Raw genomic sequence first — 25000 nt, forward strand, 5'->3', positions numbered from 1 at the left:
AAAATAATAATAATATTTTCTATGTGATCCCAGTAAAATATCATGATTCACACAACATAATTTCCATAATAAACACAGTCTGTGGAGTAGCAGCCACGTTGGAGTGTATTGAAGAGGAAGATTTTTTTTTTTTTCCTGTGTACGTGGCCACGTGATCTTACAAGCGCACGTCTTCCTCTTTTTGGCCAATGAGAGAGAGCACGAGGCGGGCCCTTACTGATGACGGCCAATAGCGTGTCACGTTAGTTCTACGTCACATGGCATTAGTCGCATCCGGGTGAGGACTTTAGGGTGAGTAGGTAATTCCGACTCTGACAAAAATAATGAATTAAGAAATGTTCACGTTTGAATTTATTAAAACTCTCATGACCACACACGAGCCAAAAATATTAACACACAATAGCCACTGACATATGCTATAAACAACAAGCTACTTTATGTCTCTAAAATATAAAGACCAGCTAGCTAGCTAGTTAGCTTTAAGCTAACAACTGTCGTTAATACCAATGTCCGGGTTTGCTTTGTCCCTATTTTTGCCTCTTTTTTTTTTTTACCGCCGTCGGTATTGATTTTATTCTAATGCCTGCTTTTACTTATTTCTGCAGGTTTTCATTTGAAGCTGCTGGCTCTCGGTCTTCAGTATGTACGGATCGTTTCGGTTGCTGTTGCAGGTGTTGTGGGCCCAGCTGCTCTGTGGGTGGGTGCTAGGCTCCGAGCTAACTTTTGAGCTGCCAGACAATGCCAAGCAGTGTTTCTACGAGGACATCACTGTCGGCACCAAGTGTACACTGGAGTTTCAGGTTCGTGTGGTTTTAATCCGACATACAGCCCAGCCCTCCAATCTTATTAACAACTGCTATGAACAGAATCGAGATTGTCCTTTGTATGTAGGCAGTATCAGGCGTCATTGATTAACATACCTCGGCTATGACCAGCCCTGTGTCCAACTGACAAATATTTGGTGTCCTGTCTCTAATAAACTTGTAAAGGTTTACACACAATGGGGTGTGTATTGTGTGGCACACACGCACAAAAAAAAAACTGTTTAGGAACACCTCAAAAAACATGACTTGGTGTTGATCTGCCCTCTAAATTCCCTGGATCCCAAACTGATGAAGTATCTGTGAACAAGCCTGACTGACACAATATTAGGAGGGTGGTCATAATGTTATGCCTCATCACTGTATGTCTACACTGAAATCGGAGAATAGCAGACTATTGTGTTGTCCGCTCCCAATTGATCATTCATTGTTAAATTATACTGTTTGTCTTGTGACGTTATTATGTCTGGTCACAGTGAAACAAACTATTGTTTTTTTTAATACCAAAGTCAGACAATAATTGTTCTTTATCATTCTATGAACAACTCTGATCTAATTTTGTACTGAACTTGGCATAAGTCTGCATACAGCAGCACACAGTGAAAGGGGTTCATTATCTGGCTGAGAGGATGTAAGTGAGCCTTGTGCTGCACATCTTATTGTTCCATTACCGTATCTAATATTTCAAACTGATCCAAAGTAATAAATTACAAAAAAATGGTTCGACATCGTTCATCAAAAACAATCAACATGGTTTTTGGTGAACGATGTGTATTGCATCGGCAATGACTTCCTCATAAATTCACTGGTGTTTTACAAGTTGAATGCTTTAATGGAAGCTGCAGCAGTAGGAAATGTTTGCTTCAGATTAGCAGCAATCCATCCATCAGCTATTGTTTGAGAATGGTTTAGCACAGAACAGTTTATAGAGATTATATCAGCAGCAAGTCAGCACAGCATTTTTCTCCCCAAATGAATACCACTCAGTTCATAATAATGCAGATATATTGCGATATTTTTTATCAGTGGACCATAGTCTCATTCACTATGGTTTTACCATGTTTGGCAATAAATTGTGACGTACTAGATATTTATATAAATTAAATGTGTCATTATGTTATTTAATGAATACTATTTCTGTTGCTTGGATTCTCAGGTTGTTACCGGTGGTCATTATGATGTGGACTGTCGTTTGGAGGACCCCGATGGCACTACCCTCTACAAGGAGATGAAAAAGCAATATGATAGCTTTACCTTCACAGCAGCCAAAAACGGCACCTACAAGTTCTGTTTCAGCAATGAATTCTCCACCTTCACGCACAAGACGGTTTACTTTGATTTCCAGGTCGGAGATGACCCTCCCCTCTTTCCTAATGAGAACAGAGTCACTGCTCTGACTCAGGTAGGCTGTCTGTGTGTGTGTTTGTATTGGGGGTGGAGGGTTACTTTTGGCATGAAGATTTTATAGTTGCCAAAATTGGGTGCGCTGCACCTCTGAATTAACCTGATAAAGTGTTGTACAAAGTATGTTAATGTTACAAATCAAAGTGTCTTAGTAGTGCATCATCTAATAGATCTAATACTGGTCCTTCCCTCCGTTTATTGCAGATGGAATCAGCCTGCGTGTCCATCCATGAGGCTCTGAAGTCGGTCATCGACTACCAGACACACTTCCGCCTCCGTGAGGCACAGGGACGTAGTCGGGCAGAGGACCTCAACACCCGTGTTGCGTTCTGGTCCATTGGAGAAGCCATTATCCTTCTGGTAGTCAGCATCAGCCAGGTTCTCCTGCTGAGAAGCTTCTTCTCTGACAAGAAGACGACTATAACGCGTGTCGGATCGTAACAGTCTATGAGATCTGATTCATCGCTTTCTTTATCTGTACCTTGGCTCTTGTGCATTGAGTGGGTAAGAACAGAAGTGCTGATCTGAAGTTAGATCATATCAGTCTGCCAGGTCGTACAATCTGACATGTCATCCTCATTCAGCACTGCTGTTCTTAGACACTTTATACAAACTAGCCTTGAGAAAAAAGTTGTGTGGTTAAAGTAAAACAGAAGGAAGGCTTGATTGTGTTGCTTGTAACTATTTGTATTGGAAGTAGTTCGAGCACGGGTCATTTAGTCAAAGTGAGCCTTAAGTAATTTGAATATTTGAAATCATTTCTAAATGTGTTCTTATTTTATTTGGTATTTTCTGCCCACTCGTCATCTCAAACCATCTTTCCCTTATCTGGTCCATTTTTCAACCCAAACTGTGCTCTGGAATTAGGTAGTGGAAGTTGGGACGCTGAGGTTATTTTTCCTTATCGTCAGAGCACTGGCTTTCTAAAACCCCACTCACTATGTAAAGGGGGCTACGCCACAAAGTTGTGTTTGTCCATGAAAAATCTGTTGCAGTTTTCTTTAATATAAAACCTCACTGTATTAAGTGAGAAAGAGTAGATACTGTGTTTGCTTTTATCAGCTTTGTCATTTTAGATGAGTAACTACAAGGGCAAATGTTATACAGACAGTAAGCCATCCTCTAATGTTAGCTTGAAATTGTTCAGAAGTTAAAGGATTGAAGTTAGAGATGCTGATAGTCTCCCTTGAGTGGCCCATTTGCTCTTATTATACATCTGGGTGAAGGAATGACTCCGTTTGAACACACTGAGGTGAATTATAGTATACTTACAACGTATGGGGCTCCTTTATTACATCTGTGTGGGAGACAAAAAAAAGAAAAAACTAAAATTCCTGTATTTAAAAAAGACATTTTGTGTGTTAGGTGGCATTGCCAACACTTTTAACTGCACCAGCCTTTATTTTGTCCCGGTTCCCTGCAATGTTATGTGTAGTTCTGCCTTTGCTGTTTAAAGTATAACAACTTATTTATGTCGTGGGTTGTCACTGTCCTTTTTGGTTTTATACAGCGCTGTTGTAAAAGATTTACCTTGTGTCGCAAATAATTGCTTAAATAGACGCTAATTCTGGTCACTTTGAGTTGAAATTTGATGTCTTATCCCTTCACAGCTTTTCTTACTACATTTGCTGTTGTCATTCGTGAAACAATACAAAAAGGAAAGAGTTTCATTACGCCTCATAGTCTACAGGAGCACATCCTCTTCCGCTGTAGGCCACTGTTGAATCCGATAGTGTTGCTTCAGGCGATCAACATAGGTCAATCTCTCTTTTAGCCCTTACACACAGAAAAATGAAATGCCTAAGTATCATGGAGCCAGTTTGATGTAAGAGTTATTCTGTAAACGCGACCATCTCCCAACAAAGCCAGACAATGCCTCTGTTAAAATGTGAGATTTTTTGTTTATTTGTAAGTAACTTTTACACCAAACCCACCAAAAAAAAATTGGTGGGTTATTGTTCTGCTTTGCAGAGTCTGTATTAACTCATTAAAATCAGCTAAAACCTTTATTACTATTCACTCAGCAATACATTATTTGTGGTTTGGCTTCACTTCTCGTATTGTTCCGTCTACACTCAACCATATGTTTGTCGTCTGTCTTGGTACGCGGTGCAATATGTTGGTATTTTCTTCAAGTTTGAACACACTTTTGGACACAGATTCAGCTCTGGGAACTTGTTAAGTTATTGGGGATGGCTGAATAAACTTTCTGTTTAAATGTTCCAAGTGTGGGTTTATTTTTTTATTGACGTGGACTTGGGAGTTTCTAGATACATCTTCTGGTCATGCTTCTTTTTACCTGTAGGGAGTGATATAACCAAGGCTGTCACAGTCATCCTTTCCTCTGTGCTATACGTCAGTAGTTATGTATGTGTCCGGCAGATACACACAGGGCATATTTAAGTAATTCTTTTTATAATGGCTTTTATTTCCGTGATAGTTTCATTTCCATTAAAGAGAAGTGTCATGTGCTTTTCACTGAATCTTTTTTATCTCTCTTTGCTTGTTTCCTATTGGCTGTTGACTAAGCGTCCCGCTCTGTGATTGGCTGCTCACCTGTCAATCATTTGCCCCCAACTGGAGAAAAAAGACTGCGTTGCGTTTGTGATTTGACAGAAACTGTGTCGTGATCATCCGGTCGAGTCGTGGGTGGTTAGCCTTCCCTATTTACCTTCTACCCTCGCTGAAAACTGCTGCTGTGCCAGCTTTCTGAGTGGCTACACTGACGTCTCACTCCTCGCCCCTTTTCTTTTGGGTAACGCTGTCGTTTATTTCTCGACGTGTGTGTGTGTGTTTGAGAGAGAAAGAGGAACCCGGGCTCGGATATCGGGGGTTATCCTCTCCTGGTTTTTGGGCGAACAGGAGACCGAGCGTCGTTTTTCCAGGCTAAGCTAACAGCAGCAGCGGCGGCGGCACCGCGGAACGGGTGGGGGTGGATCTCCGCATCTCGGCCCTCGGTGGGGGTGAAAAAAAGAAAGATATTTAAACACCGTCTCAGGAGTAACGTTATGTTGTGGAGCGATGAAAAACGAAGGACACGTATCTGATAAAGGAGAGCTGCTCGGAGGGGACGAAGTGTCAGTGGAGGAGTATCGACTGAACGACCAATAAAGAGGTGAAAAGTAGTTGAGCGAAGCTAGGTCGGCTAGCTAGCTAGCTAGCTACATTGATCGAGGAAGTTGACTACTAGCCGCTCTGCTAACTCTGCTAAGACAAACGTACCACTGGACCATGGGTCGACTCAAACGTCTGAGTTATTAAAAGAGATAAATATTCACTAAACCCACTGGTGGTGCCAAATTTTATAGGGTGGGGTTTAGAAACTCTTGAATTTCTGCGTGTTTTTCTTTTCTTTTGTTTTGTTTTAACCGAAAGCGTTAGCTAATTGGTTTAAATTCGGAGCTAGTTGTAAACAAAGGGTCCCGAGCTTCACCTGTCCACGGCAGCGGTACACCTCGACTGACTCATTGTTTCACGGACACCTTTCTGTGTGTGTGTTTTTTATTTTTATTTTTTATTATTATTATTGAATCACCAGTGGACACTAACTCCCAGTTATGGATTTAAAGACAGCAGTGTTTAACGCGGCCAGGGACGGTAAGCTCCGGCTGCTTCAAAAACTGCTGGAGAACAAAGATGGACACGAGGTGACTAAATTAATGGGAGAGAAGACGAATGGGGCCACCCCGCTGCTTATGGCCTCCCGGTACGGACACCTGGACCTGGTGGAGTACCTGCTGGAGTGTTGCTGTGCTCCCGTTGAGATCGGGGGCTCCGTGAACTTTGACGGTGAGACCATCGAGGGAGCGCCCCCTCTCTGGGCAGCCTCGGCGGCGGGTCACCTGAAGGTGGTCCAGTCCCTCCTGGGTCACGGGGCTTCTGTCAACAGCACGACCCTCACAAACTCAACGCCCCTGAGGGCGGCCTGCTTTGACGGCCACCTGGACATTGTGAAATACCTGGTGGAGCACAAAGCTGACCTGGAGGTGGCCAACAGGCACGGCCACACGTGCCTCATGATTTCCTGCTACAAGGGGCACAAGGAGATAGCGCAGTACCTGCTGGAGAAAGGTGCAGATGTGAACAGGAAAAGTGTAAAAGGTGAGTCCAACCGAAGACATTTCAGTGGATTATTAGCTTATTTTCATTGTAAACAGATTAAATATCCTCATACCTCACGTATGAGGACATGCAGAGATCTAAATATACACTTAGTCAGCAGGGAGCACCATCAGGTGACATATTTTTCTGGCTTTCACATATTTCTGTCTGAAATGACTCAACACAAGAGCACGAACTTCTGGTTCCTCAGTGGAAAGCTGCGATCTGGCTACGTCAACTTGGGCATGCCTGTCTGGGTGTGTCTGAAAGATCACATATTTCTCCTTACATGGTGCTTTATAAATACAGTCTTGTCAGTTTTTAGGCCAATTTTTTTTCTCCCCCCGTAGATGTCAAACTATGGGATCGCTAGCAAAATAAAAGCATTTTTTCCAGTTATGTTTGTTTGCGTATCAAGCAGTTATTGGCTGTAGTTGTGTGTTGGAGTAAAGGAGCTATTGTTGGCTCAAATTCCCAAATTTCTTAAAAGTGGACAGGAAACGCTAATATCACTCATGCGCCGCGGTTCACTCCTCCTCTGAACATCTGTATACTGTCTGTGTTCCAGATGGTCCGGCTCTCAAAGTGTGGCTATTTTTTTTTGTGTTTTGTTTTTATGGCCTCTGCGTTAATCGTCACATTGTCAAACTTGCAAACAGGCACGTGCATTGAATGTGCACATTTGAACCCCCGCGTTAGTTCATTGATCAGAGCCGTGCTGTCGTAGCTTATTCTTAGCTTTCCTGATGAAGTTACACTACATTCATTCATGTTCTCGGGGGGCCAGTTAAAGAGCAAGAGTCATGCGCTTTATTGTGCGCAAACCATTACACAAGCCTGCATGTGTGTGCTGGTGGAAAGCCCTCTTTCAAGCCTGTCCCCTTTCACATAACAGCTGAACCAACACGAGGGAGTAAATGTGAAATATTCAATATGAAGTGGACGCTTTTTTGTTGTTGTTTTTCAAAAACAATGGGCTTTGTGTTGATGGAGGAAGCAAGCAAGTTAGGGAAAAGACATGGCCATGACACCGTGATAATCACATCTGACTGAACTGCTTTAAAACTTTAATAATTGAACTCTTCCCAGGTCGTCAAGTTCTTTCAGCACACCACCAGTTTGTGAGGTGTTGTCCTCTCTGTGTGCTTAAGATAGCCGCAGTTCTGCTGGGAGGGCTTTTTAAAGAAAACACAAAGAAATCCCTTGGTTTGAAACGTGGTTCACAGGTTTTAGTTTAACATCTTATATTTATCTAGTCAGCATTTCTTAAAATACAGCCCTACTGTATTCTTTTGGAGCAAGTTATTTTGAACTCTAACTCTGATCGTAACATCAAAACGATGACACCAATGTTAAACTATTTACCTGCATTGTTAGACCCACTGGTCTTTGTTTAATTCATCTCAGATAAACGGTAGAGCTCCATAGTTTTCTCCCCCAAAAAAGTCTTGACAGTGACTGAAGAGTGTAAATGACGGTCAATCTTGTATTTACCCTGTTTGTTCTTCTTGGCTTGAGTATGGGTTAGCACGGGGGAACAGAGAATGTGACTTTGTGAAGAAAGTATGACATGAATTGTGTGTTCAAGCCCACATTTTTGTCGGAAATTACAGATGATTTCCATGGCTGAGTGCCCGATTTGAAAGAATAGTCTGGAGCACAGGACATTAGCAGACTCCCACCATTAAACAAATGATTAACAGCCCAGCCATGTCCTGAATAAATGCAGTAATGGTAAACTGTCCCTTTTCTGAAAACAATTTTCCCAGTGGGGAATTGACGCCAACAACACACATCACTGTTCAGAATGTGGCCCATTATGTTTTCTTGTTTTGAATTCCACACTTAGTCGCTCCCTCATAAGGTTTCACCTACAATGTGACACACCCACCCAAGTGAAAGCAAACAAGTCTATTTCAAAACGTTGGCCGGTGTGGAAAGGGAAGGAAAAATACACTCCTCTCACTTGCCAGGTCATTGGGACAGCGAACGCTAATGCAGTCTAATGTAACAGCCCTGCATTAAATGTTCAAGAAGGTTGTGATATTCAGCGTTTATTTAAAACGACTGAGAGAGATGTTGTTTTTCATTTTGGTTTTTGTCACACTGTTGTACTGCATTGTGTCGTACGTGCACCAACACAGTTATACAATCTTAGTCAATGGCCCACTAAATTAAACACTTGTTTAATTCCATGATTATACAGTTGAATTACCACCTTTCTGATGCTGTTTCAACATAAACCGAACATTATAGCCATCATAAAGGAGGATTTAATGCAGGGCTGCTATATTAGAATTCTCTCGTGTACCTATTGAACTGGAAAGTGAGTATATAATGTAGTATCTGTCGCTGCAAAGCTTCTTTTCAGCACATTTCCCCATTAAGTTATGCTAGAGCTATAGACATGACCCGTGGTTCATCTGTTTTAATAGTTGTGGAGTTGCCAATTACATGCACACAGAGACTGAGGCACATCTCATCTGAATGGGTGATCGTTGCATGGATAAATGGCTCGTCACAACATCCTCCATAATCCCAGTGGCGGCTCATGTGCTCTTTGAATGTGTTGTGAGTGTAGCATAAAGGTTGCTTATTAACTCGGGCTCTCCAAGACATCATAACAGAAATAATATAATTGGATGCAGCACGATGCAAGCACGTGTCCTTGAATTTTGGCCCTTCCTGCCTCAGAGAGGCAACACTGGCTACCTTTTACATGAACAATATTTGTTCAATACAGTTTCCCCCCAGTTGTATTAATTATATTGATTCAATAGAAAGTGTGAGACCAAGACATATCTACACTTCCGATGGGTCTACCGACATCATTTCCAGTGCTGTTCTTTTGTTTGACCAACATACAAACAAGCTACCACCATGTTTGTGTTTCACAACGGAAACTCGTCGCGTCACCCGATATTTACATCCACTAGAAATGTGTTTATTCCAACAAAAGAGAAATGATCGTAGATCAGATGTTCACATGGTTCACAGGGCACAAATATTTTCTCACTGAACAGATTATCAAAGGTTAATCTCAAACTCCCCATAATCTGATTGAACTTTCCTTCCGACTGGTCCGGGCTGTTCTAATTTTAGGTGTTTATCTGAGTCACTTTTATCACGATGGGGTTATTATTCCAATTATGAGCAGTAGGGCTTTGTGATATGGCTTTTTTCTTTTTGTCTACATAAACTCAAAAATAGTTTTCTTAACGCTGTATCTCATATGTAATATTCAGTATCAACAAACAATAGCAAAAAGCAAGGTTGTAAATGTGCATTATTTGTTAAAAAAATAAAGGTACTATTTGATAAAATTGTGCCCGGCAGTGAGTGGGGAAAACATTCAAAAAATATTGCAGCAAAACTCCAACTTCTTCAGTGTCTTCTCTTTCACCACAGTGTATTTTTATGTAGCCGTGCACCACGTTTTAAGGGAACACTCTTCTATAATAAAGTGCGGCTGCTGAACAGAATAATAACATAGGAACAGCATCACTTACAGTCCTCGTCAGTAACGTGAACGGTCAGGCTGCGTGGTTCTGCTGGTCCAGAAATCTGTTGTTGCTGTTGTTGAGTAAAACGCCCAGAGTAATGCGACCTACGCAAAGTATCTGTGGCTCTATGGTTGATACTTGTGACTGATTGTTTTCAACATCTTTTCCAGTTCTGCTTTTTGACTGCGTTAATGTGTATATTTGATGTTATTGCGTCGTCTTCACCAGCTGCCACTACTCCCAACTTGCATTTAGAAGACAACATAAAGAGAAATCTTGATTGTGAGATTTAGACATTTAGTTTAAAAACAAAAACGTCAATCGTGTCCTTATAATGTACCAGCTGTCTGTTTTCTGACTGGATGTAAGTTATATAGACTCTCATTGTAAGACATGCGTCCTCTGTCTTCGCAGGCAACACAGCACTTCATGACTGTGCAGAGTCCGGCAGCCTGGAGATCATGCGCATGTTGCTGCAGTATGGAGCGTCCATGGAGCAGGATGGCTACGGCATGACACCGCTCCTCTCTGCCAGTGTAACGGGTCACACCAACATTGTTGACTATCTGACGTCGCATCAGCAGGTCAGGCTTCCGGTCACTTTGCAGTGCAGTTTGTCTGCATACATATGTGTGAGGCTATGATGTTGTGAATCTGCTGAATATTCAACAAATAATCAGTGCTCTTTTTTGTTCTCTCAATGCAGACAAAGAGCAGTGAACGCATCGATGCTCTGGAGCTTTTGGGTGCTACATTTGTAGACAAAAAGAGAGATCTGCTTGGAGCTTTAAAATACTGGAAGAGAGCCATGGACCTCAGGTACACGGACAGTAACAACATTGCCCATAAACCGGAACCAAAGCAGCTGGTCATGGCATACGACTATGCCAGGGAGGTGAGTCTGCGAGTGAAATCAGTTTTTACTATCACAGAATTCACGTGGCAGAAGACAGAAGTCCATAACGATCAGAAGAAGATGAAAACGTAATGTATCGACCTTTAAATCTTTTTTTAGGTAACAAATGGAGAGGAGCTTGACGGACTGATTTCTGACCCGGACGAAATGCGCATGCAGGCTCTGCTGATCCGCGAGAGAATCCTCGGTCCACAACATCCAGACACGTCCTACTACATCCGCTACCGAGGAGCGGTCTACGCCGACTCTGGAAACTTTGAGCGCTGCATCAACCTGTGGAAGTATGCGCTGGACATGCAGCAGACCAACCTGGACCCCCTCAGCCCCATGACGGCGTCCAGCCTGCTGTCGTTCGCCGAGCTCTTCTCCTTCATGCTGCAGGACAGGGCCAAGGGGCTCTTGGGGACGTCCGTGTCATTTGAGGACTTGATGGGAATACTTTCAAAGAGCGTGTTGGAGATTGAGCGAGCGGTTAAACAAAATGGACCAGTACCTCCTGACCCTGCCCAGCTCAGCAAGGCCCTCTCAATTATCCTGCACCTCATTTGTCTTTTGGAGAAGGTGCCGTGTACTGCAGAGCAGGACCACTTCAAGAAGGAAACCATCTACAGGTGTGTACTTTGACTGTAATGTCAGTGAGGAACAATGTGTTGTTGTGAGTTTGCGTATAAAATATAGCAGTTAAAAGGGTGTGACGAATTTTCTACCACAGTAATTTTCTTTGACCTAATTTCTGAAAATGGGTTTTGCCATCGCCTGCCTGGTATGTGGTTTGGTAGTCTGAAATTTCACCAGCCGGCCTCCCCCCGGCACATTTACACTCCCACACTTCCAGCAAATAGGAGGGGTGTAAATTGAGCTAAATAATGCTGAACCCATGTCCCCGTTCTCTGCTGGAACATTGAGCATTGATGGTGATGTTTGCCGTTCATCGTCGCTTACTCTTTTGACTGAAAAGTTGACATCTTTCCAAATCTTCAGATTCCTGAAGCTCCAGCCATGTGGTAAAAATGGCTACAGTCCACTACACCTGGCAGTCGACCGCAACACCACCTGTGTAGGACGCTATCCCGTATGCAAGTTCCCCTCCCTCACGGTTGCTTCTATCCTCCTTGAGTGTGGGGCAGATGTTAACAGCCGAGATGAAGATGACAACAGGTGTGTTTCTTTTCTTTTTCTTTTTAACCTATATTTATCTTGAATAATTTGTATTTTGTGCTCTAATAAATTATCTTACTGATCTATTATACGTCTTTCAACCAGCCCACTCCACATAGCGGCATCTAACGGTCACCCCGACATCATGAACTTGCTGATTTCCTGCGGGACCCACTTCGACAGCACTAACGCCTTCCAGCAAACGGCCTGCGACCTCCTGGACGAGAAGGAGCTGGCCAGGAATGTCATCCAGCCCATCAACCACACCACGCTGCAGTGCCTAGCCGCCAGGGCTATCATCAAACACAGCCTCGACTACAGGGGGAACATCCCCGAGAAACTAGAGGCCTTCGTCTTGCTCCACAGATAATGATTGTGAAGGAGTAGGATGGGTGTAAAGGGGGGAGGCGGGGGGGGTTGATTATAAATGGACTGAACAGACTGAGGAGTATCTCAACACCTGACCCACGAGGTGTTTGAGAAGCAGGAAAAAAAACAATTATGTGGGTTAGGTTTGCAAATTCAAACTATTTGGAGAGTATCAACTTCATGTGCACAAGTATGTCCTCAGCTAACCAGGAACAACTAAAACAAAAGGTTGGATTAAATGGAGGAATGAGCGACCGTTATCCTTCTCCTGTGTGACAGAGCCACAGATCTGACTGGTCGCAGCCTGGTCTGTGGGGATGTATTTGGAGGAGACTGCAACATGGACAGACTCAGTTGAATCTCTGGATGACCTGAGCAAAAGGGTTTACGTATTTCTGCTTGAGAATCTTTTTTTTTTGTTTTTTCTCTTTTTGCATATTCCACAATGCTATTTATTGGATGAAACTTGAGAGATTTTTCTCCATGCTGGCTCCAACCCAGTCTCAACATTGCCTGCTTCTCTCTTCTCAAAGCAAGAGTTGAGGCATTTCTACATATGCTGGGACTTCAGGTTATTTTTTTTTTTGGTTGTCTCTTCACTGTTGCCAACAGTCATGGACCCTTCCTCAGTCATCCTTAGGTTTTTTGTTATTTTTTTCTCTTTTTTTGGTCGTTTTATTTTGTACTTTTACAATACATGTAGATTTTGTCATGCAAATCTGGAAATCTGCCAAGTGGTATGGATTCTTGATTCATTTGTCCCCACTTTAGTGTATAACAAAGCTTTACAAGAAGGGTTTAATGCGTGCGAACACCATAAGTGCTTTATTCTTCCTATGCACAGGCTAGGCTGTTGGAAAGAGAGACTGTTGTATTCTGTGCCGGCACTTGTCTGTGCAATATCTCTCATGAGTTTTTGTGTTTACCTCATTGCTGCCGTTTCCTTCAGTATCCACCTGCTTCACTCAAAGAGCAGGGTGCAAAACCGTTGTGCTCATTGTTGAAGAAGAAGAAGAATGAATGAATGATTTGTTTTATTTTTTTTTGTATACGTGAATGTGTGTGTGTGCCGCACCGAGTGTTTCCTGTATGCAGAGTGTTAATGGAGCTCACACAAACTGGTGAGGACGGGGGTTTGGTGAAGTGGCACTTGCGGAGATTATTCCATACTGCACAAGACCGCCACTAGAAAACCACAGCGGCCAAACTGTCTACAGCCGCTGGAGAGTGCGGGCTTGTACACAGAAGTGACCTCTTTAACGTTCACATGTGGCCCGACCTTTAAATGCCATCATTTATTTTATTTTTTTTATTATTATTATTATTAATAACCGTGATCAAACAAAACAAAAAGAGTACGTTACCATCACTTGCTCACCGTGCATGTGCAGCAGCATATCAACCAACCAATTAAAGCTGAAGACCTTTCATGACAACTCACAGAATCTAAACTGCAACTCCTTTATTTTTTTTATTTTATGTTTTTCAAAAACACTGCATAAAACGTGAAGACAGAATGCAAAACCGTATATTTAATTGAAACTAGTAAAGAGGGAACATGCTGAAATGGAGACATTTTGTTTGTATTTGCTCATTTTGAATTTGAAGCCCTTGGGGGGAAAAGTTGTGCAGCGCCTGGTGCAATCTCTCAACTATTTAACTACTTAATTGGCAACGGGTCAAGTAATGTGACTGGGTGTTACTGAATAAAATGGAGAATGGTTTACCACTCTGTTAAACACTACAAGGGCAAAAAGTTAAAAACACGTCAGAGTATTTGGGATTTGTAAGGGATGGGTTGAAAAATCAGTATTGAATGGTCATGATCTTCAAAATGTACACAAATCCATAGTAGAAGTCACTGCATGGGCTCAGGAACACTTTTCTATCTCCGTGAACAAAGTTAAAACTCTACCAAGCAATGAAGGCAAGATCCAGATACTGTTTCCACCTTCTCTGGGCCCAAGCTGTTATGATTACGTAGAAAAACTGCAGTATTCTGACTTGGGAACATTTATTATTTATTTTCTACATCCACTGGTCATAAGAGGAGCGTGGTCATCTGAGATGCTGTCGGTGAACACTGTACAAGCCGCCGTCTGTGATTGTATAAATAGTATTACTGCATATCACGTGGGTAACTCTTTACACATACCGTGTGGCATCATCTATGCTGAATGATATATATGCTTCCATCCAGATGACTTCTGTAACGGGGGAAAAGCTGTGACTGTTTCACAACGACAAACCAGGTTCTCCATGTATCCTAAACAGCATGGTTCCAAAAGAGTTCAGACCTGTCGCTCACTCAAAACATTTGGCACGTTAGGAAACTAAAAATATGACAAAGGAGCCCCTGAACTTCTGAGCCGCCGAGATCCTATATCAAAGAAGACTGGAAAAACATTTTGCTTTCAAGCCGACGTCTCCCGGCCTCCTCACACACTTACACTGTGCTGTTAAGAGAAGGAGGTGACGCAACAGAGCGGTAAACAAGCTGGTCGCAGCTTTTTTAAAACGTGTTGCTGGGATCAAATTCAAAATGAGCAGATATTTTTTTGTTTCACGTGGTCTCAGTTTCAAGCATTTGATGATTTGTCTTTGTACTACTTTCAATAAAAATATAGGGGTTTAAGTGATCATTGCATTCTTATTTCATTCACCTTTATCACAAACCGGTTTGTACTGTTGACTACAGCGAGGATCGTCATTTTGTAAAACTGTCGTCCAATTGTACGAGCGGTGACGCACGAGTGGCAGGACGACTCCGCGTACAGAATAGTAAAGCTTTGTGAATTATCTTGTTTGCACATTAGCTTCAGACGTGTTGGGTTTATTTAAGAAAACGTTAAAAAAAAAAAAAAGGGCTTTTCACATTTTGTAGGATTTCATATTTCAGTCTATTTAACCCGATGGCTCAAAAGAAACGGACATCGAAAAATGTATGAGGACTCCCAGGGCAACTTGATTTGAATCTGCACTTTACTACAGCGGAGTTTAAGATTTGTTATGGCATTAATCAAGTTCATGTCTTAATAACCAGTTTGACAATAAACCCATGTTGCACTTGTCTCCTTGTCCTAATGTCTTCATTTCCTGCTTCCTGGGGAACCTTGGCAGAGGTTGTTGTACTGATCGCATAATGTCTGTAGCAAGTGTCTGTATTTTAGTTGTAGGTCCAATTAGGATGAATAGCGTTTATCTATCCCACCAGTAATATGGTGTTTTGCTGGGGCTTCTTTCCAGTGGTTTCTGTGTACACAGATACTTCAAAAGCTTCATGACAACATGGGGAAGTAATGCTCAACAACAGTCCGAGGTGTTTGATACTTCATTGGTTTTTCCAGTTTGACTTACTGCAGAGTCACTGAGCGGTGGAGCCAGTCCAGATATTTGAACCCAGAGAAGGCACATAGAGGACCCCTCCGGACTGGAATGTGCCCAGAAAAACCTTTGACATTGCAGAAGGGGTTGCTCATGTTGTGCACTGAGTGGCTTCCAGGAACTGTCCCAAATAAAACCATGCTAATGTATGGCTTGTTTGTTCAGTATTGTTTACCTTGGGTTATGGCCAAAATACCTTCAAAACTAATGAGCTTCCTGATCATCGTTGGCTTCAATTTGTCTTTCTGTAATGAGTAAAGATGTGTTAGCATTTAGCTTAACCTGTAGTAGTTCTGTATTCTTAGAAACATTTACTTTCAACCACAGTAAATGGGCACTGTTGGGATAAAAGGACTCGAATACCACCTTAATAACACATGTATCTTCCTGTGAACCAATTGAAATGCAAATGTGAATTAGGTTTTTTTTTTTTCCTCCCTCGTCCTGTCTCCTCCACACAGTCCCAGAATGTCGCACCTATCCTCAATGTTCTGCGATGATTCACCGCCAGGATCTCTCGACAAGCAGAGAGTGGGAATTTCTTTCTGAGTCATGATCGCCGTAGGTGTGTGTCGTGTGTAATTGTCTGCGTACAGGGCCGCCGAGGCAGGACGGAGCAGGCCTGGGTAACGATCCGCTTCCATTTTGTAGACCACAAAACTAGAATTTCTGGCGGCTATTTTCAGTTTTTACAACATGTAGCCGAATGAAACTGATATGCTGTTACCGAAACCTGCCTATGTCTCATTTTGGAAGTGGACCAAAACTTTAGCTGACCTGACAAAACCAGTTTGAGAGAGAAAAAGAAACTAATGTGACGTCCATGTTGCTTAGTCACCCTCTCATAGTGGACTTTGTTGTTTTGCTTTATCATAAAGGCCAGCGTTACCTGCCAAAAATAGCTCAGGTATTATAGTGACAGAGGACACATTTATTGTCTTTCATTCTTTGTGACATCAGTGGTATTAGTGATATGTTGTTGGTGTTTCTTGGTGATGCTTGTCACAGCAACACGTGAGCGTTAATGTCCCACTTACAAAGACGGAGGAAGCTGACAGAGCCTCCAGCTTTGTGTCGGGCAGGATGAGGGAGCTCAGGGAGAGCAGAGAGTACCACTCAAATGGGGAAGCTGGGTTTGTACTGTGCGTGCTGGATTTTCTGGAAAAAAAAAAAGACTTGTCAGCTCAGGAAGGAGGGGGTGTTGTGAGTCAGAGGGTTGCCCGTGAAGTCCCAGGAAGGAATTTAATGAGAATCTACCACGCTGAACTGTCTTTTAGTGAGACACAGGCTCCCTAGCAGCCTCAAAGTGAATCTAATTCTTTCTTGTTGTGTTATAACAATTCCTCCTGTCCATACTGGCAGTGAAGACATTCCGTCTTAGAGAAACTGAAGTGTAAATGATTAGAGACACAAGTCGATACTCAGAGTCAGGGTTGTCCTTCAAACCAGTGGCGGGCCGTGCGTTTTCCACCTAGGCCGTCAATGCCCTCCAACCTTATTCAAAACACCTTTTAACGCAAAACGCCACTGCTGTAGAAACCATCAACAACATACGGACACGCAATAAAACAGGACGTTGCATCGTATGTAATGTAGTAGATGTAGATGAATGCCACTACTTAAGCAAGAAACTCACTTAGAACAATTCAAAAAGTCTCCTCTCACTCACTAGCGCAACTTACGCCAAATCCAGCAGAAGCGTCAATGTCGACACAATAAATAGGCAAAAATATACATAACAGATGTAAATATAATTCATTTTACTCGCCAGAAATTAAGAAGAAGTTCAGAGTTCTCCTCTGAGCCTGTCAACCAAGGGTAGAGCTCATAGTTGCTGACCTGAAAGTGGTGGACACGCCCTTTCCCCCGGCTGGGTCAGGCTAGCTAGCTCTGGGGTCGGACGGCCTTTCTTTAAAATATCCAGCTTTTCCTTCAAAGTCCGCCGTGAAAATGACTTTCTAAGAAGATCTGCAACCAAATCGATAGCGTCTCCTCCTTCAACAAATAACTATCAAAATGTCGATTTGCTTGAGCAGCTTGCAACAGATGAACATGAACAACTAGCTTGGCTTAAATGGAGCGGCTCTCTGACCCTCCAATCAGAGGACGCTACCGTAGGCCACAGAGAAGGCCTAGAATACAAACTGATTAGCCTCCTGCAGTTTTAATTGTGAAGGCCCAGGCAGATTTCTTTGACTCCAACACATGACGGCTGAAATATGATTGGATAAAAGCTCTAATGTAAAGTTACCCTGCAGGAATCACAGCAGCACAGAGACGGGCAAGTCATAAAATGAAAAGAATAGGCTATTGGGAAATATTCAATAAGATTAATGGGAAAATATTAAAATGTAAGTTAGTGATTTTGATAAAGTTTAAGCCAGGAGAGAAGGCTTTACTGGCAGTGACGGCCCACCACTGCCTTCAAAGTTACCGCTTCTTACTTTATTACCCTTCTATCATTATCAGTTATCTGTGGAAACATAAAGATTGGGACCCTGTAATGAGGCACACACATTCTTTAGTAAACACAGCACGTTGCCATCGTTCACATTCGGACATCCATGGACAAACTGTGCAACGTGTTTAATTAAAAGACACCTTTAACACATTCTCCACAATTTTAAACACATTTTTGTCCATGTGTTGAAGCTTCTTGACTCGCAGCTCTTTATGTTTGTTGTAGAAATCCAACAAACACCAACACAGATTCCTAGTGTGTGCACATGTACTTGGCAATAGAGTCAGTTCTAGTTCTGATTCTTAAAATTGGAGTCGCTGCTTCCTTCAATATGTTTCTACATTTTGGGTTTTATTAAACCCCAAAACAAAAGAAGTGCACGTGTCAGACCTCACTCACTGCATTCAAGGCTTCTCACTCTGGCTCATTTTCGTGGCCTTTTGGCAGTGCAGTCAGCTCAGCCTACTTCTGTCCTGTCTATATTTAGGCCTGAATAATGCCCTGCTGGAACGCTGTCCTACATTAAAGCGCGCTCCTCCGTCTCCGAGCGCCCGCAGGTGAGCTCGCCCTCGGTCACCAGACACCTCTCCTCTCCCTCGGCCCGTCTCCGCGCGCCACTCGGTCCACTTCGGCTCCGTTGGGTGAGGCCTTTTTAAATTTGTCTCCGGTATTGCGCGCAGCTGTCGCCGTGTCACTCCCTTGTCTTTTCCACTTTCTTCCCCTCTGACTCTGGCTGTCCTTGGTCGCCGTGGCAGCAGGAGGCCCGGCTGCCTCGCCATTTGTGTTCCCTCTCTCGGTCGGATCACGACTCAGAGACGCTTTGAATGGATACGCCCAAACATCTGAGAGCGATTCACTCACACGGATTGTGATGTAAATGTGTCAGTCTACCTTCCAGCTCAGAAATGGGTAAAATGATCAAGTACAGCCAAATGTGTCACACAGTTTATCACAAATTAATGTCCTTTGGACGTTGTATGGACAGTGGCGAGCAAAGATCTCAGATTTCTATCATTGCAAGTAAATAATCTGTGGGTTTTAGGCCGTTGGCTGGAGAAAACAAGACATGTAGAAGTACTTTGTGCTCACAGAACCTGTGAGGAACATGTCCCTGGCATTTTGTAGAGTTAATAATTAATCACTGCCTTAAAAATATATTTGTATTATTGGCAGTTTACTCTATAATGAAAGTCTGAGTAGTAATCCTAAATTCTTTGAGACGCCGTTGGGCTTCATTATGCTGCCTCCCGCCACTTCTGCATCTTTTTAGTGTCACACCAGGTTGAGTTCAACACAGGCCGAACCCTGCAGCCGTGGGCCGCTAAATCTATCATCTGGTCCCTTCTGAACAAAGTCTACACGAAGATTGATTTCTCCTCTGCACACATTCGGTGCCACGCTCTTGTGTTCCTGTTTACTTTGATGCCCGGACAAGCTCTCTGGATGAGAAGAGCACCTGCTGACTGTAAAACAAGAAGGTGGCGACTGAGAAATTGGTGTCAGGAAAAAAAAACGTGACCGATTACGTAAGAGCCCCCGCAGCTAAAATAGAGAGGCAGGGTATTAACAGGGGAGAGGGGTGGGTAAGTGTGGTCTGAATCTGATACTGGCCTGGACTAGACACCACTTACAGACACGCACACACGGTCACTGATTGGTCCAGAGGGTGCTGCTAATTGAGTGTGTTTGAGTGATTGTAAAGGATGAGCTATCTACTGTGCCTGTGTGTGTGTGAGCGAGAGAGAGCGTTTGCTGCTCTCCAAGCACACGGGCACCAAGACTTTCCACTTTGAGTCAGCTGTCAAAACAACACTCGTATAAATAGAGGGAGAATTAGCTGGCATGGCAGTGATTATAACAACAAATACACAAATTCAACAGCAAACAACACACACCCACGCACCCCCACACACACACATCTAGAGGCTTGTCGCTGTCTGACTGAGGATTTGACGCTCCAGCTAATTACTGGTGAATCTTCAGGAACATTAAGACACTTGAGGAATAATATGAAGAGTCTGCACACATGCACAGAGAAGCACGACGACGTGGGCGTCCGCGGCAATATTCGTGGGGAAAAAAAATGCTATTTTAAGTTAATGTGTCACCGGATGTCTGGATTTAATCGTCATCAGACAATAGACGATGAGTTCAGAAATTCCTGCTAATGAGGTCTCTCGCAGTAGTTTCAGATTAAAACCGATTAAGTGGCAAAAGCTAACCTGTCTTATGAAGCAGTCTCAACAAATGTAATGTGTTTGTCAGTAAGTTTACGTCTTCTGACAGCTAGCGGTGAAAGAAGAAAGAGCAACAACAGTGAGCTGTTAGATGAAGAGCTGCAATTCTCAGCCACCCAGCTCCTTTCTCTGTGCCCTGCCGTCAACAGACTCGCGCCGCGTGCAGCATAAAATTAGATCATGGTTGTTCACAGAATGATGGAAATAAAAGTCAACTATTGTCTGACTTCTTGGCTAAAATGACAACTGTTGGTTTTGCATAATTATGTGCCCTGTAGTATTAAACTAACCCAAACGCCAGGTAAATACACCAGAACTGAAGTCTACGGTGGCCCTGAAGGTCAAAATACAACAACATTTCAGATTACGGAAAGGGTAGGGACAACACTTCTTGTTTCTGACTGGACAGAACCCGACAGTGTGACATAATTTCCTGTTTCTACTCCGCTGTGTCCGTGCACGAGTTTTAAACCGCGTCGTAAAGAATGGAGGAGGAGATGGCATCAACAGAGGAATATTTTAAAGGAGGACACACGTATAATGTCATTCTTGATATGCTTTCAACCCATCATGACATTAACACGTCCCTTGGAACCCTGAAAGCACAGTTGAAGGAGTTAGGACTGAGGAGACGGGACAACTACGTCCTCGACAAATGAAGTTAGCAGGGCCGTAATATCAGAGCTTCCACAATGTGGACAGTACATGTTGTCTGCTTTCAAAGTGCATCACAGTGTCTGCACTTCCACGTAGCCTGCTTGACTCAGTTCTCAAACCCCTCCACCCCAACCCTCTCTGTTCTCTCTTCTCCTTTACAATCTCTTTGCAGGAACCGGGGGGTTAAGGAGTCGACGCCTCCAGAGATATGTCCCCACCCTGAATCTCTCTCCCCGGGTTCCTACATCCAGACTTCCAAGGATCGCTATCAGTCGCTTTCCATTCTCTTTCCCTTCCCCTCGACCCTTTTCTACGACCCCTCCATCCCTTCATCCCTTTCCGCTTCGACCCCTCTCATCCCATCCCCTCGACCCCTCCGTTCCATCTCCTAACCTTCCCCCTCCTAACCTGGTCAAATAAACTGAATATCAAGAGGCGTGGTCTTGTTAGTGAAATATCTTATAATAAGAATTTGCTTGAGATAATAAAGACCTTTTTGAGGCCTTTAAATGTGATAATATAAATTTAGATCCATAGATGAACGTCTCTGTTGCCCCGTTTGATTTTCTGTGCACCAGGAATGATTTTATACCTGAAAGAGAGTGCTCCACTTCTTTCCTAATAAAGACACGCACGGAAGGATCTGTTTCACCGTCTTCCTCTGCTCATGCACTGCAGCTAATTCGGTGCAACCTGGCGGCTGTCCTGGCGCAGACCTGCAGAGGAGTGGGCATCTTGCAACTCAAGTGTCGCTCAGAGTTGGCAGCGGCGGCGCTGAAAGAACCCGGGAGCCGTTTCACACAGAGATTAATCTGGAATTTGTTCCTTCGGGTCCCGGGGGGACGACATTGCTGCTCATTTATAATGTGTGAAGCTCAAGAGTTTTTGCTTTGATACTGAAACCATATCGCCGTCTCTTGGCTTTACTTTATGTACGTTTCACTCATATGCTAATAACCATCATGAATGAAATAACGGGGGATTAATGTGATGCACAGAGAAGATATATGATGACTTGAATGTGGTGTAGTTTCTAAAATAAGCAGGTGTTATTTAAAGAATAATTACCCAGTTGTACAGTCCCTGTCCTTAGCACTGAATTATCCAACAACCCCTTTTATGACTGTTGTCCTGTAATCAAGTGGGGACCTTTGTGCTGTTTCATCATAATAAAGTTTAATATAAGTTTGGTCTTTATTGGTTTTTATTACCTTAACGTTTTATTTGGGATCGCAATGAGACTTTATTTTAGTTCGTGTTGAACACAGTTGAATATCACTCCTCACACAAGAAGCACTTTTATTACCATTTATTGCACGGGTCAGATAAGAGGACGGCGACATGATTCTGCAAATGTGAAAAGGTAAATAACAAAGTCTGGCTAATCACAATGAGCTGCCCTAAAAGGAGCCAGTCACGTTTTGAAGCTCATGTTCGGTTGTTGTAGAAGGGGCGTTGAGGTGAAAACACTGGCGTCGTCACATCCTGCGTTCATCTTTCTCTCTGAATTCCTTCATTTCACGTTGAATTGCTTAAAATGACAGAAACCGTGATGCCATTTTCCCCCTCTTTACCACATTACAAATGCAGCTTGTACACGACAGCACAAACGCGCAGTTAAAAAATCTTTGGCTGCGCCCACATTTGTTGCCGGTGCCAAACCATCTGCCACACAAAGCAACACTGACTCATCAGGCCCGCCCACGCACCTTTGAGAATCCATAATTTCCGCGAGGTAACTCCTTTTTATGTTCCCCCCCCCCTTGTCTAATCACGGTGCGCTGTACCTTCGACGGTGTTTCACTGTGGCTCTGCAGTGCTGAATCAAATGCAGACCTCGGTATGTATGTGGGCGCAAAATGCTGCAGATGAGAGAGAAGCTAGGGCCAGAACCACACTCTGTAGCTTCTATTCTATTCTATTCTATTCTATTCTATTCTATTCTATGTGTATAGTATTACAGGTTACAGGTTGGCCTGTTAGACAATTATGTCATGGCTCCGGTGCCCAGATATATAATGACTTGGATGTGTGAAAATACACACACACATGCGCACACAGTCTCTGTCCTGACAGCTATCAGCAGTTGATAATTTACACACAGAGAGCGCCGACCATGTTTGCTCTGGTCCTGAGCTGCTGGGAGACAGATCCAGTGTCCAGAGGATAAACTAGAAGCTCCGTCCCGCCGGTGTCCATTACTCATGATCGCACAGATGCAGCTGATACCTCGGTTTTAGCCTCTGCTCCTCCTCCTCGCTCTTACTCGCTTACTCTCTCTCTCTATCTCAGTGTGTGGAGGTAGCACTTTGAGTCTGAAGACTTTAAAAAATGAAAAAAGTCTGAATTCCACAGAAGTCAACCTGCAACCTGCTCTTCATCTTCTGGAGAAGTTTGCAAACGTCAGGCTTTTGCACATCCACAATCTGGCATTAAGCCCCAAACAGGGAGTGTCTGAGAACTTTTCTTTAACTATTCACATTAACCAAGGGCGTTGCACTAAGTTACAGCGCTAATGATAATTGTCTTTTATGTTTCGGCAGAGAGTGTTTGCTTTCTATCAGAGAAAGTCCTGGGCAAAGGGAGGGGACTTAAACCAGAGCTGACAACATGCCAGAGAGAAAGCAGAAAACCCAGTTTGCCCGTCAAAGATCCTCTCACTCGGAGCATTTCACAACTGCTCATTAAATCTTTTTACGACTGTGGCAGATACGTTAGCACTTCAGAAATCCTTAAGGCACGCGTCTCCGGAAATGACAGCCACAGAAGAGAATGAAATCCTCTTCTTCTTCTCTCCTGCTGACGGAGATCTTTATGAGGTGAACTTTCTCTCTGTGAAAATGGCGCTTCAATTTTGCCTCTCTATAAAACAGCAGCAGGGCTTGGGTGTCACCAGCATAGACTTTAGAGTGGGGCAAGACTGCTCATTAAACCAAATACACACACACACACACACACACACTTGCATGCACCAGAGCACACCCTGTGAACCCTGAGTGGCACGTCTGCAATCAACTCCTCTAAGCCTCTAAGGTCATCCCTCTAACTTTAACACTTCACACACACGGTAAAGGGCACAAATGCTCTTTATGCCCGGCGACAGCGATGAACTCTTTCTGACGGACGGCGGCCCCCGTTCGCCTTCTTCCAGTAAATGCTTAATCAGCGTGTAGAAAAGCTACAGCTGCTGCTCATTATTTGACAGAGTCCGTGACATGTTAATCCAGCATGATTTGCTGTGTCCAGCGCTGTGCTATACTCGCACCGTGGGTATTTTGAGATGAGGAACTCTTTCACGTGTCTTCACTGTCAACTTTGTTCTCAGTGATCTGAGCAACCACAACATGTGGCGTGAGGAAAGAAAGTCTCGTGAAGATTTATTCATTTATTTTTTCATTTCAACATTCCCCACACTACAGCTCAGGTCTTTGTTCATTTTTTTCTCAAATCTAAATTTTATTGAACACAAACATTTAGAGGAGATTATGCAGTGTGGATATACAGTATGTGTTGAGTCTGGAAGGAAGCACACCGATCAGCCACAGCATTAAAACCACTGACAGGTGAAGTAAATAACATTGACCATCTTGTGGCAATACAGTGTTCTGCTGGGAAACTTTTGACCCTGACATTCATTCATGTGGATGTTACTTAGACTTGTAGCACCCACCTAGACCAGACCAGGCAAACCCCACCCCATAGTAATGACACTCCTTGATGGCAGCAGCCATCCCCAGCAGGATGCAGCCTGACACAGGCACACACACAAAAACTGTTTGGGAACAAATTAAAAAAACATGAAGAACAGCATAAGGTGTTGACCTGGCCTCCAAATTCACTAGATCCCAAACCAAAGTATTTGTGGGATGCACTGGAACAAACCTGATCCACAGAGGCCCCTCCCCTCAACCCATAGGACCCAAAGGCCCCCACTAACAACATTCTGTTGCCAGACACCACAGGACACCCTCAGAGGGCCCATGTCCATT

General features: G+C 43.4%; 2 protein-coding genes across 2 annotated transcripts; both read left to right on the forward strand.

The window, feature by feature from the left end:
* Positions 1–170: 170 nt before the first annotated feature.
* tmed7 (transmembrane p24 trafficking protein 7) lies at positions 171–4447 on the forward strand. The gene is made up of 4 exons (XM_084551205.1): positions 171–291; positions 606–800; positions 1978–2223; positions 2430–4447. The coding sequence occupies exons 2-4, from the start codon at positions 642–644 to the stop codon at positions 2664–2666; spliced, it is 642 nt and encodes a 213-aa protein (XP_084407331.1). The 5' UTR covers positions 171–291; positions 606–641; the 3' UTR covers positions 2667–4447.
* A 131-nt stretch (positions 4448–4578) lies between these two features.
* On the forward strand, positions 4579–15939 carry fem1c (fem-1 homolog c). Its single transcript, XM_084551204.1, has 6 exons — positions 4579–6326; positions 10244–10413; positions 10536–10724; positions 10845–11356; positions 11727–11903; positions 12009–15939. The coding sequence occupies exons 1-6, from the start codon at positions 5783–5785 to the stop codon at positions 12271–12273; spliced, it is 1857 nt and encodes a 618-aa protein (XP_084407330.1). The 5' UTR covers positions 4579–5782; the 3' UTR covers positions 12274–15939.
* Positions 15940–25000: the final 9061 nt, after the last annotated feature.

The sequence above is a fragment of the Chelon labrosus genome, assembly GCF_963514085.1.
Source record: "Chelon labrosus genome assembly, chromosome: 9".
NCBI classification, from domain to species: Eukaryota; Metazoa; Chordata; class Actinopteri; order Mugiliformes; family Mugilidae; genus Chelon; species Chelon labrosus.

Coding starts and splice junctions, on each gene's coding strand:
- tmed7 (XM_084551205.1), top strand. CDS start 642: ATGTACGGATCGTTTCGGTTGCTGTTGCAGGTGTTGTGGGCCCAGCTG. Junction 801..1,977: donor AGTGTACACTGGAGTTTCAG/GTTCGTGTGGTT, acceptor TTGGATTCTCAG/GTTGTTACCGGTGGTCATTA. Junction 2,224..2,429: donor GAGTCACTGCTCTGACTCAG/GTAGGCTGTCTG, acceptor CGTTTATTGCAG/ATGGAATCAGCCTGCGTGTC.
- fem1c (XM_084551204.1), top strand. CDS start 5,783: ATGGATTTAAAGACAGCAGTGTTTAACGCGGCCAGGGACGGTAAGCTC. Junction 10,414..10,535: donor ATCTGACGTCGCATCAGCAG/GTCAGGCTTCCG, acceptor CTCTCAATGCAG/ACAAAGAGCAGTGAACGCAT. Junction 10,725..10,844: donor CATACGACTATGCCAGGGAG/GTGAGTCTGCGA, acceptor ATCTTTTTTTAG/GTAACAAATGGAGAGGAGCT.